The sequence below is a fragment of the Mus caroli genome, unplaced genomic scaffold (assembly GCF_978045245.1).
Source record: "Mus caroli unplaced genomic scaffold, Mus_caroli_1 scaffold_13, whole genome shotgun sequence".
NCBI lineage: Eukaryota > Metazoa > Chordata > Mammalia > Rodentia > Muridae > Mus > Mus caroli.
The window spans coordinates 6,957,501-6,970,595 of NW_028227268.1; the positions used below are offsets into that span (position 1 = coordinate 6,957,501).

The following is a 13,095-nucleotide window of genomic DNA, read 5'->3' on the forward strand; positions in this document are numbered from 1 at the left end:
TGTAAATCAAACACTTCATTGACTTGGCTAGCATCTCTCAGCCCCTAGTCTCTTCTTGTGAGGACCCTGTTTGCCTTAGATTAATGCCGATCCCAATGACCTCACTCAGAGAGCCTATCTTCAAATACAGCCACCTCTATAGTCTTCAAAGGGACAGCCTTTCTTCCAAGCCTTTCTTCTAGCTTCTAGATTTGGCAGTAATAGTTTATATATTTTAAAATATTATTTATTTTTGTTTTGTGTATTTGAGTGCTTGTCTGCATGTGTGTCTGCGAACCACACTGGTGTCTGGTGCCCATGGGACCTCCAAGAGGGATTCGGATTCCCTGGAACTGGATAGTTGTGAGCTGTCATGTGCAGGTATTGGGGGTGGAACCTGGGTTCTCTGAAAGAACAGCAAGCGCTCTAAACCACCAGCACTTCCCAGCCCCTGTTGGCAGCAGTGCTGCTGTTTCTAGCTGTGTCACTGGGATCCTGTCTCCATCACGTGACTTCTCCCTATGTGTGTCCAGCCTAGGTTTCTCTCTCAGTAAGGAGTGGTCATGCCCACTGTGATCCCAGCACTTGGGAAGCAGGGGCAAGTGAGCATCTACATACTGAGTTTAAAGTTAATCTGGGCTATCTAAGCTTCGGTCTCAAGGATCCAAACCCAACAAACCAACAACCACACAACAAGAACAAGAACTCAAACAAAAAAAAAACACCCCAACCAAATTTCGAACAAGGATCACGGGCGTTGGGTTGGGCTCACTTTCATCCAGATGGTTTTACTGTAACTCAGTCATGTTTGCAAAAGACCCTCCATGCACATAGGTCACAATCATAGTCTTTTGGTAAGTGCAGCTACAGACACTCTTCAGTCTCTAGAGAGGGCATGCACAGACTCAAGGAAGCCTGATTTAACCTTCTCGCTCTACAGTTCTTTTTTTAAAAAAATATGTATGTATGTATGTATGTATGTATATGAGCCCACTGTAGCACTCTTAGACACACCAGAAGAGGGCATCAGATTCCATTACAGATGGTTGTGAGCCACCATGTGGTTGCTGGGAATTGAACTCAGGACCTCTGGAAGAGCAGTCAGTTCTCTTAACCACTGAGCCATCTCTCCAGCCCTCGCTCTACAGGCACACAGCCTTTGAAGGTGTTCAGAGTGAGGGTCCCCTGGCTGAAAACCAGAGTTCTGAAGGTCATAAGGTGTTTGGCTGTCCCCTGCTATCTAAGGTGGCTGGGTTGGGCTCAGAGCAGGGAGGCTTAGGCCTGGGGTACACATGTCCCCCTGCCCTTCCAGGCATGGCGGTGGTGACAGTGGCAGTGGTGATGATGGCGGTGGTGACAGTGGCGGTGGCAAAGGTGGCGTCGGTGATGGGTTTCTGGATCTCAGAGTGCTCCTCCCAGTCATCTCTGCAGTCCTGTTGCTTCTCCTGTTGGTGGCCTTGCTCTTTGCTTGGAGGATGGTGAGGAGACAGAAGAAAGGTGAGTGTGTCTGACTCTGAGACTGGGGCTGGTTGGATGGTGATGTGGGCTAATGACTAGCACTGCCTTCTAAGAGGGGGTCTGAGGGACCATTCATCCCTGTACTGTGCTGGAAAGGCCACCATCTACTGGCAGCCCAAGAGGCTGGCTGAGAGCTGGAGCTAGAACCCCAAGTACAGAATCTGGAGTCGGCTGCCTGCTCTGCCCATCCTTGCTCCTCTCTGACCTGCCTCTTTTGGTCTTGTTGGCTGAGGTGATAGTGGCTTTTGGAGAGCAGCCCACTCTAGGGAAATGCGGTTGTGGAGGAGGTGCTGGGCTCACATGGGATTAGGAAGACACACACATTAACAGCCACAGACCCAAGAACATGCAGACACATGGTGTAGGTGCATGTACATATGTGAGTTAGTGCTGTGTCTTCTGGCATCGGAAGCACCGCTGTGATGCTAGCATCCGCTCCTCTCTGCCCATCAGCCCCATCCCAGGCTGACCTATTTGTTCTGGGTACCCCTGCTTTACAGGGAAGACCCCCTTCTTGCAGAATTACAAGATTTCTCAGAGATCACAAGGTCAACCAAGCCCTTTCCTGTCCGGTTTCACTTCCACATTTTCAAGTAATTGTGGAACGTTTCTCAGAAAGCTCTCAACCTGAGGTGTTTCCACTTCCCCCACCCCCATGACACACACCCCATCCTCACCCCCAGCCTAGGAGGCTTACAGTCTCAGAGGACAGACTAGGACATTTTGTTTATTTATTTGTTGCAAGACAGGAGCTCACTATGTAGCTCAGGCTGTCCCAGAACTCGATACGTAGGTAAACCAGGCTGGCCTTAAACTCACAAAGATCCACCAGCTTCTGCCTTTAAAGTGCTGAGATTAAAGGCGTGCACCACTATGCCTGGCTAGAATAGACATTTTTTAGGAAAAAAAATTAAGTTGTGTGTGCATGTGTGTGCATTTGTGCACCCACTTGTGCATACCATAGCACACGTGTGAAGATCGGGGGACAGCTCATGGGAATTGGTTTTCTCTCTCCACCATGTGGGTTCTGAGAATTAAACTCAGGCTGTCAGGCTCCACAGCAAGCACCCTTAACCACCTAGCCATCTTGCTGGCCCGGGACCCTGCTTAGTATTCATCCTTTCTGCTCCCAGAAGCATCAACCATGACCAAGTTCAAGTATTCTCTCTATTTCTAGGTGTGAGGTCATTTGATACTAAAAAATGAGGGTGCATGGGGGTGGTGGCACACACCTTTAATCCCAGCACTTGGGAAGCAGAGGCAGGCAGATTTCTGAGTTCGAGGCCAGCCTGGTCTACAAAGTGAGTTCCAGGACAGCCAAGGCTACACAGAGAAACCCTGTCTTGAAAAACAAAAAAACAAAAACCAAAAAGCTAAAAGCAAAAAAACCAAAACAACCAAACCAAACCAAACCAAAACAAAACCTGAGGGTGATTCTTTGTTTTTTCTTTTGTCTCAAGAGAAGGACATGGGATGTGGGCAGGGAGGAGAGTCAAGGGTTGGAAACAAAAAACCTTACAAAATCCAGAAATCCCTCTTTTTTCCCATTCCCCTCAAAAAACTTGGTCCACGCCTTGCTGACCCAGCTCAGGCATCTAGCTGGGGCCAGAGTGCTCAGCTGTCAGGCAGGGCCACCCTGTGCCTCAGAGCCTGGCTGAAGATGAAGTAGAATTTAGATGAAGGAGGTGGGATAGGGCCGTGAGAGGAAGGACCAGGTGGTCCAGTTGCTAGTAAAAACAGGCATGACCTTGAGGTGGCTTTGAAGGATGTGTCCCGTGAAGGAATAACCAGAATACATCCAAGTTACAAATGAAACCCAGGATCCTGCAGGGAGAATCTCAACTCCAGGATAGCTGAGAGCCAGAAGGGCCACCCACCGATCATTTGTACAATTCAATGAAGTCAAGAGATTTCTCTGGATGGAGAAATGGAACGCTCACCTCAGAGATGCCCAGTGCCACAGAGTGCGCCTCCCAAAGGGACAGGATTGAAACCATATCTCTGGTCTGACCTGGAGCCTTGTTTGTACCCCACTCCTTCCCTTCCTTGCATGTAGGGACCTCACAAGTCTCAAGAACGGGCTTTCTAATGTCAGATTCCTTCCTTTCTTTCTTTTTTGTCTTGTAGCTGCTGGGCCACCATCAGAGCAGGTAAAGTATCCCAGAGGCCAGACAAAGAGACCAGCAGGCTTCTCTCCCCTTTTCCACCTCCCGGGAGCCTCTAGGTCCAAACGCATCAGCATCAGATAAGTCACATAACTAAAGTATCCATAGATTCCTGGCCCTGCAGGTGTGTGTGTGTGTGTGTGGTATGAGAAGCCTAGAAGCAGCCAGAGGAAGAAGGTGAGGGGTCTAGAAACAGCCAGACTCGGGGAGGCCTGGGTAGATAACGGGTTTGGGGATGGAGAGCACAAAGAGCTGAGGATGGGTCACAGGAAAGCAGAGAAAGTAGACTCTGTTTCTATAGGCTGATTCCATGATTCACGTCTTGTGTCCCCCAAACGCCAGGCACAGTCTCTGGAGGGTGATCTCTGTTATGCAAACCTGTCCCTGAAGCAGCCCAGAACCTCCCCTGGCTCCTCTTGGAAAAAGGGCTCCTCCATGTCCTCCTCCGGCAAGGACCACCAAGAGGAAGTGGAATATGTCACCATGGTACGTCTTTCATGGGGCTGTGGAGATGCGAGCCTGCCCCTCTCTACCTCACCCCCTTGGGAAGTGAACTCCATACCCATCTGGACACAGCTGATGAGGGTGGGGTCTGAACAGAGCAAGCGGCTTCAGAAGTGTCTCCAAGCCACATCTCAACCCAGAGGTCTTGGTCCGAACACTGGGCAGGGAAGAGCCAGGCTGTCCCAGTGGCTCAGGATCCCGTAGGAAGTGCTTCTCCTTGGGCAGAGGTGGGGGCTCTGTTGTATTGTGGCTGAAGGTTATTTGGGGTTCCTACCAGAATGGGAGACCTGACCTGCCTCCTCTAAGATTTTTGTCTCACTGGGTGGCCACTGTTCCCCTTCAGACTCTGACTTTGTCACCTTCTATATCCCAGGCTCCCTTTCCCAGGGAGGAGGTTTCATATGCTGCTCTGACTTTGGCCAGCTTGGGTCAGGAGCCTACTTATGGCAATACTGGCTGCCCCATCACCCATGTTCCCAGGGCAGGCCTTGAAGAGGAGGCCACAGCGTACAGCAGCATCAGGAGGCCCTTGCCTGCAGCCACGCCTTAATCTTGGTCTCTGAAGGCGGCTTGGAGCATGTGTCTACACATCTGCCTCTGTACCTGCTTCCTTACCCGGCCCAGCTGGTGACTGGAACTCTGTCCATCCGTCTCTCATGGCCTTCAGCTCTACCTTGAGCTTGGAGTTCAACCTCAGGGGGCTCCAGGGAATTAAGGCTCCTTCCACATCCCCACTTATAGCCAATGTACCTTGGAAGGTACCAGGCAGGCTGCTTCAGGGATGCTGTGTAAATCGTAACAACGATGACAATAATAGCAACCAACCTTTATTTATTGTTTTTCATATGGGTTTCCCCCACCCCCCAGGACATTTTCATCCTCATACCCATATTCTGTAAATTATTTTATACAAAGAAAGATAAGTACATATGTGTTTAAGTTAGGATTTTGAGATGAGTCTGTATTATCCAAGTAGGCCCAAAATATAGCCACAAGGGTCTGTTTTAAGGAGGGAGAGAGAGAGAGAGAGAGAGAGAGAGAGAGAGAGAGAGAGAGAGAGAGAGAGAGAGAGAGAGAGAACAACAGAAGCAGCAGAAGGTGGAGGGATGCAGAAGGAGCCAGGATGTTACACATCCGGCAGCCAGCAAGGCCAAGTATCAGACTGTTCTGTTCCCTGAGCGGAGCACTTGGTAGCGATTAGGTCTGCCAGTGTCAAGGGTTGGGTGGAGTTGAATTGATTGTGTACTTTCAGAATTGTAGAATAAAGTTGCATTGTTTTTATTTATTTCCTTACCTTTGGTTTTTTGAGACAGGGTCTCTACATAGCCCTGGCTGTTCTGGAACTCTAGAGACCGTTCTAGACACTCTGTAGACCAGGCTGGCCTCCGGCTCACAGAGATCTACCTGCTTCTGCCCCACAAGTGCTGGGATTAAAGGTGTGCGCCACCACTCTTGTCTTAGAGCATTTATAGACATCGGGCTTAGTGCCTTCATATCTCCTCAGAAGATATCCTTGGTTTCATGATGATGTAGCCTAGGCAGAGCAGCCATTTCTTCTCTGCCTGGTTTCTTTTCTTCCTCTGCCCAACTTAATGCTCCTCCCAGCAACCAGCTTAGTCCTTTCAAAGTTCAGAGTTGATGGCGCCTGCTTTATAACCTCCGTGGCTTCTTCCACTGCCTTTGAGGACGCAAGGAACCCATGACCCCTGTTTGCCATGTGAACCCTAACTCCATCTACTCTCCCTTTCCCTTAGTCCGCTTTATCCATCCCACACCAGCCTCTTTTTTTTTTTTTTTTTTTTTTTTTTTTTTTTTTTTTTTTTGGTTTTTCGAGACAGGGTTTCTCTGTATAGCCCTGGCTGTCCTGGAACTCACTCTGTAGACCAGGCTGGCCTCGAACTCAGAAATCCACCTGCCTCTGCCTCCCAAGTGCTGTGATTAAAGGCGTGCACCACCATGCCCAGCTCACACCAGCCTCTTCTCTTTCCTGACTAGATGTTCCAGTTGTCTCCCAAGGGCCAGGCACTTAAAGGCTTGATCCCCAGTCTGTGGCTATTTTGGGAGTCAGTGGAACCTCTAGAGGGTGGGGCTTAATGGTAGGGAGTGACGTCATAGGGAGTATACCTTTGAAGGCGAAATGGGAACTCTGGCCTCTCCTCTTTTCCTGGCCACTGGGAAATGAGTTGCTTTTCTCTGCCACATGCACCCCACCACGATGTTCGTGCTGGCCACAAGCTCAAGGCAACAGAGTCAGGAAGCCGTGGATTAAAACCACGAGCTTATAAATTACCATCCCAATAATTTGTTAGTGCAGTGGACAGCTGACTAAGAAAGTAACACTGTGTCCTTCTCAGGGCGGATCACTTGCTACCCCTTTATTTTTATGGGTAGGGACACGAGTAATGGAGGTCAAAGGACACATGCAGGCATTAGTTTTTCTTTCCACCTTGTGGGGTTTGGACACAGAACTCTGACCTTCAGGCTTGCATAACAACTACTTCACCAGCTAAACCATCTTGCTGACCCCACGCGTGACTATTCTATTCCTTGAGATTTTTATTTATTTTTATTTTTTGTGTATGAATGCTTGCCTGATGTATGTATCTTTGACACTGCACCACACATGTAACTGTGACAGCATTGGGTCCCTGGGGACGTGAATTACAGATGGTTGTGAACCACCATGTGGGTGCTGGGAATCAAATCCTGGTCCTCTGGAAGAACAGCCAGTGCTTTTAACCCCTGGGCCGTCTCTCTAGCTCCAAACCTGACTATTGAGTTGGCCATTTGGGCTGGTTAGTCTGGAGTGATACTGGTTTTTTGTTTGTTTGTTTGTTTTTGTTTTTTGTTTTTGTTTTTTGTGTGTGTAAGGCACAATTTTTATTTATCATTATTATAATTCTTATCATTTTTGTTTTTCAAGATGGAGTTTCTCTTTGTAGTATTGCCTGTCCTGAAACTCGAGCTATAAACCAGGCCAGCCTCGAACTTAGTTCTGCCTGCCACTGTCTCTCCAAATGCTGGGTTGCCCAGCCAAGACATGCAGTTTTGGGGGGTTGTGTTTGTTTTTATTTTAATTTAATTAACTGTATGTCCTGATCATAGCCCCCCCTCTTTCTCTCCACCCAGTTCCACCCTTACAAATCCTGTCCCCCTCTCTTCTCAGGAAGCCCCACTTGGGTAAAACCCGACTCTGGGACATCTAGTCTCAGCAAGTCTAGGCACATCCTTTCCCACTGAGGAAACATGCAGTCCTCCTACCCCAGTCCTCGCTGGACCCACTGGCAAGGAACAGAGACCTAGAGCCCCTGTTCCACTTGTTAGGGGACTCACTGGACACCAAGCTGCACATTTGCTACAAACATGTAGAGGGTCTAGGTCCAGCTCCTGCATGCTCCCTGGTTGGTAGCTCAGGCTCTGTGAGCCCCAAGACAGATAGCTTTTAATCTGCACAAAATTTGGGGTGAAAAGACATGAATTTGCCACCATGCACAACACATCCTAAAGGCCGTCACCCTTAACCCACACCTACAAGAAGACTTCAAGACTGTTTTGAGACCCAGGATGTTTTGAGATTTATGGAGCAAGATGGATCTATATGCCTACATATAGATCTTTAAACAGAAAGGTCCAGAGGTGAGGGGAGAGAGAGAGACAGAGAGAGAGAGAGAGAGAGAGAGAGAGAGAGAGAGAGAGAGAGAGTCAAAGCCTTGCATCAGGGTGTTGATGTTCCACCTTAGTTATTGTGCATAAACCACATTTATTTCTGGGTTATTTTCAGCAGTCTGACACTAGACAGAGCGAATAGACACATCCACACTGCTTAGCGAGGAAGTCATCTTTTTTGCTGTTATGTGCAATCACAGATTCTCACGAGTCATCTTGCTGTGAAGCTTCTGATACAAGGCCAGACGTGGTGTATACCACCGTGCCCCACCCTGTACAGGCCTTCTCATCCCAGTATGGGGCCTGCGCAGCACAAACTCGGTGAGCTATAGGCCAGCCTCGTCTCAAATAATAATAAAACAAAATAAAACAACAAGACTCAAACCCGGAATAGGGGGAAGACTAGCAGTTTGCTCGGTTTGACTTGAAGAAGCCAGGGGCGTTGGTTGTCTCTGGTCAATGAATATAGGCTGAAAATGAGGGCTCTTGGCTGCACTGGCTGGCTACACTTTTGACATTGTAACACTGAGGGTTCTTGGCTGCCTGGCTGGCTACACTTTTGACATTGTAACACAGCATTGACATCTGCAAAATTCATGCTTGAATGTAGAGAGAATCTGTTATAAGCATATCTGTCAATTTAAAAAAAAGCCTATGGCCAATGAGCTGAGGCAGGAAATAGGAGAAGAGACATCTGGCAGAGAGAGAATTCTGGGAAATAGTCAGGGGTGAGAAGATGCGCCTGGGAACACAGAGGAGGTCAGAAGCAGAGGTAACCAGCCACACAGATGAACTTAGGATATCATAAAAGGAGAGATTAGCCCTGGAACACTGAAAAGATGGATGCAAGCCAGCAGGTAGCTGAACTCAGGATAGAATAAAGGTGAGATTTGCCCAGGAATTCTAAGGAGATGGCCATAAGAGGATGAGGAGAGGAAGCTGGCCACACAGCCGAACCCAGGTTAGAATAAAAAGGATAGTAAGTTATAGCAAGTCAGAGAGCAAGCCAAGGCTTATGGCCTAGGCATTAATTAATAAATAATTAGTCTCAGAGTCGTCATTCTGGAAGGAGGGGCTGGGAGGAGAAGTAGATTTATTTTTAACACTTGAGAACTATGTAATACCCCCCCCCACACACACACCCTACAGTTGAAAATAGAATGTTCTTTAAAAATATAATAAGTCATCAGTGGTTATTTTGTGCATGTTTGTATGGAGGGATCACACACGTGTCGCGGCACCAGTGTGGACGTCAGAACACAATTGTGTGGAGTCACTTGCCTTTTTCCAACTCTACAAGGGTTCCAGGGTTTGAACTCAAGTTGCCAGGTTTGGGAAGTGCCTTTTCCCCACTGAGCCATCCTGCCAGCCAAACTCTGGAAACTTTGAATTGCCTTAGGCAGGCTCTGAGAAAGACATTTGTAAGAAAGTCACATGGCTGGTTGGCATGTTCTGATCCCAGATTCCAGCCATCTGAATTGATGACGTTTTATTTCTAAATAAGTCCCTGAAGGTAGAGTCGACACATGTACTGGTTTAGCCAATTCCGTAGCTGACAAAGCAGATTCCCTCCTGTGGTCCTGATGGAAGCATCTAGATTCTTTTCAAGTTGGGTTGTGACAGCTGGAGTCAGGGTCTATGCCTGTTTGATTTGGTCAAACGTAAGCTAGGGTTTGGAGGATGCTGGGGAGGTCGGAGGATGGGGGAAGGAAGCCAGCAAGCATGCGTGAGAGGCTGGAAGGGAAACTCTTGTAAGCAGCACTGATTTGTATCTGGACACTGTCTCCTCCATATCCTGCTGCTTAAGGGCTTTGCAGGAGTGTTTGGGTGGCTGGCCAGCACATTTACCGCAAGACAACGGATTTGGGTGTGTGCTGCTGGGGACGGAGTGAGGGTGGCATTTACCAATCTCAATGTACGGGTTCCAGGAAAACGTGTTGTGTTAGAATTGGCTCCAGGATAATGTGGCGCTCCATTTTGGCCAAGTGCCTGCTTATTTATAGCCTCAACCAACGTTTCTGGGGTTTCCCTCCTTTGGCTTTTGAATTATTAATATGTAAAGATTTCACTTGATGTAAATTGGGAGGGGACTGGAGAGATGGCTCAGTGGTTATCAACACTTGCTGCTCTTGCAGAGGACCCGGGTTCAGTTCCCAGCACCCACAGAAAAGCTCACAGCAGCCTGTAACCCCAGTCCCAATGGATTTGATGCCTTCCTCTGACCTATGTAGGCTTCTGCATACATGTATATCCACACACTCAGATACATACACATACATAAAATACACAAATGTTTTCAACATTAGGAAGTGTTGGATTGTTTCCGTTGGGGACTTGTGTGCTTCATGTTGACTTCAGAGGTCAGAACTTTTCTTTTGAGTCATCCGAGGGGTTTAAAGGTTGTGTAGTTCAGATAAATGTTGGGTTGAAGACAAGCCTAGTGGTGTACGCCGTTAATCGCGGTGTTCGGGAGGCTGAGGCAAGTGTTGTCCCCTTGTGAGTTCAAGGAGAATCTGGCTTAAAAGTTCCATGCCAGCCAGGGCTGCATAGAGAGAGCCTGTGTCAAACAAACGGACAAACAAACAGAAAGGCAAATGCTGGCTTGAAGAGGCCACTTTGGCCGGACTCTTTGTTTTTGTTTTTGTACTGTGGACTGAATGTGGGGCCTTGTGTATGGTAGGCAAGCTCTCTACCACGAGGTTTTATCTCCAGTCTTTGGTCTGACACCTTGAAAAATAGAGTTTATTTGACACATGAGGCTTAGAAAGACCAGATAGCTCGAGTCTACTGATTTCTTGCACCATGAAGGTTTTGGAATAGGAAGCGCAGGTGGAGTGGTCAGTCTTTCATTTTTCCAGCTTGTCCATTTTTAGGCCAGTGAAAATGGAACTGGTTTTGGCCGATGTATCGAAAGTTAATTAAACCTGGGAGTCATAAAACAGATAAATGTTTTATTCCGACTTCAAACATCTAGCTTGTAGTAATGTGCTGATACGTTTTTTAAAGCTTTATTGTTATTTATTTATGTGTATGCAGGTGTGTGTTCGTGTATGTGCACATGTGTGCAGAGACCTGAAGAGATCAGATGGGAGTATTGGATGCCCCGGGGCTGGAGTTACAGGTGGTTGTGAACCACCATGCGGGTGCTAGGGATTGATCTGGCGTTCTCTCTCTCCCTAAAGATTTATTTATTATTATATGTAAGTACACTGTAGTTGTCTTTAGACACAGCAGAAGAGGGCTTCAGATCTCATTACAGATGCTTGTGAGCCACCATGTGGTTGCTGGGATTTGAACTCAGGACTTTAGGTAGAGCAGCCAGTGCCTCTAACCACTGAGCCACCATCCCAGCCTCTCTCCCGAGGTTTTTAATGTAGAGTTAAGGCCTTTGTTTTGTTTATTTTCACTCTTTTGAGGGGTGTTTTCGCCCATATTTTTCCTGTGTGAACTGTGTATAGATTTCATTGTCTTGTGTTTCGGCTTCCCTAACATGAAGCAACTTTCTGGCTAGCTATGAAGCAATATGACCAAACTTCTTCTTCACTCTTACGTTTTTCTCTCTTGTGGGTGGACAGTCCCTCACCCCTTCTATGCGAGCTTGTCACAGTGACCGACGCCTGGGCAGAGCCACTTGAGGGAGGGAGGGTTTGCTTTAGCTCGTGATTCTGAAGCCAATGAAGAAGAGATGTCATCATAATGGCCAGGAAGCAGAGGAAACAGATGCTCGGGAAGGGGTTACAGCTCGAGGTAAGGCTCTAAGGACCCTGCCCAGTCACCTGCTTCCCCCAGCCAGTCCGCACGCCTACTCTCTGCCACCTCCCAACAATGCCGTTAGATTACAACTCCATCAAGGGATGGATCTGTTAGTGAGTTCAGACACCTCAGGATCCAGTTGCTTCCCCAAAGCCTGCGAGCTGTCAACCAAGTCTCCAGTTCAGAAACCTATGGGGGCACGTTTCATATTTAAGCCCTAATGAATCCTTAATTTGGCAGCGTGTTATTTACTTCTCTAAAGCACATATGCACGAGTACCTGCACGCATGTATGTGCACCACATGAATGCCTGGTGTCCTTGGAGGACAGAAGAAAGCATCACATCCTTTAGAACTGGCCTTCCAGATGTTGGGAGCTTCTGTGTGGGTGCTGGGAATGGAACGCAGGTTGTCTGGAAGAGCAGCCAGTGCTCTTAATCCCTAGCAAGCTCCCATGCTCTTGATGGCTTTTTTTTTTTTTAAATACAGACTTTATGTAGATTTTTAAAAATAATCCAGTTTCACTTCTGTGGAAATAACAGTCCTGTTCACATTATTATTTCATTGGTTAATATAGTTCCAAACATTAATCGAGTGTGTGTGTGTGTGTGTGTGTAAATCAGGGACAACCTGTAAGGGTCTGTTCTCTCCTTTTCCCATGTGGACTTTAGGCATCCATCACTTGAACAAAATGCTCAGATTTAGTGGCAAATATCTTTACCTACTGAACCATCCCCAGACTCCATGTAATATCTGTTTATATGCTGCATTTATTTATACATGGAGGAATTCATTCAATGATATTATCATCAGGGACATGTATTTCTGGTGTAGATAAATGTGGCCACTGAACCACAGACTCTGGCTAACCAAGTGTCTCTGTGGGGATAACAGAAGCAAGGGCCTCCCAGAGAAGACCACAAAGAGAGCAGGTAGCATGCCACGTGGATTCAGTGTTTCACTAAGAGACTGAAGGACATTGGTTCATCTAATAAGTTGCATAAGTTAAGAAAGTTGTTACTAAATTGTTTTATTTTTTTCTAAAAGAAAGAACCTCAAGCTCACAATAAAGCTATTTGCTAAGGTGGCTGTGGATACTGTATCCCGTGGATATTGTTTAGTTAGTGGCTGTGGATACTGTATCCCGTAGATATTGTTTAGTTAGTGGCTGTGGATACTGTATCCCGTAGATATTGTTTAGTTAGTGGCTGTGGATACTGTATCCCATGGATATTGTTTAGTTAGCTAGTTGCTTGCCTTGTAAGTAGGAGGGACCTGAGTTTGATCCACAGAAGCCATTTACAAAGTCGAGTGAGGTGGCATATACTTACCATCAACTGCTGGTCAGGCAGAGTCGGGCAGGCAGACCCCTGAGGCTCACTGGCCAGCCAGCCTCAGCCAGCTCTGCAAGTTCCAGGTGGGGGACCTTGTCTCAAAAGAAAAATGTAGGCAGGCTGGGGGAGATGGCCCAACAGTCACATAGCTTGCCATGCATACATACAGAAGAACGA

The 13,095-nt window shown here is 47.4% G+C and overlaps 2 protein-coding genes across 4 annotated transcripts in view; one reads left to right on the forward strand and one right to left on the reverse strand.

The window, feature by feature from the left end:
• Positions 1 to 5,451, forward strand: part of Cd300lf (CD300 molecule like family member f) — an 18,643-nt gene extending 13,192 nt beyond the window's left edge. For both annotated transcript variants that reach the window (XM_021176599.3, XM_029484144.2), the window contains exons 4-7: positions 1,292 to 1,476; positions 3,625 to 3,647; positions 4,005 to 4,148; positions 4,540 to 5,451. In XM_021176599.3, the coding sequence (XP_021032258.1) occupies positions 1,292 to 1,476; positions 3,625 to 3,647; positions 4,005 to 4,148; positions 4,540 to 4,716 (529 nt within the window). In that variant the 3' untranslated portion in view covers positions 4,717 to 5,451. The remainder of the gene's footprint in view (positions 1 to 1,291; positions 1,477 to 3,624; positions 3,648 to 4,004; positions 4,149 to 4,539) is intronic.
• Positions 1 to 13,095, reverse strand: part of Rab37 (RAB37, member RAS oncogene family) — a 73,461-nt gene that overhangs the window by 42,871 nt on the left and 17,495 nt on the right. The window lies entirely within an intron of this gene.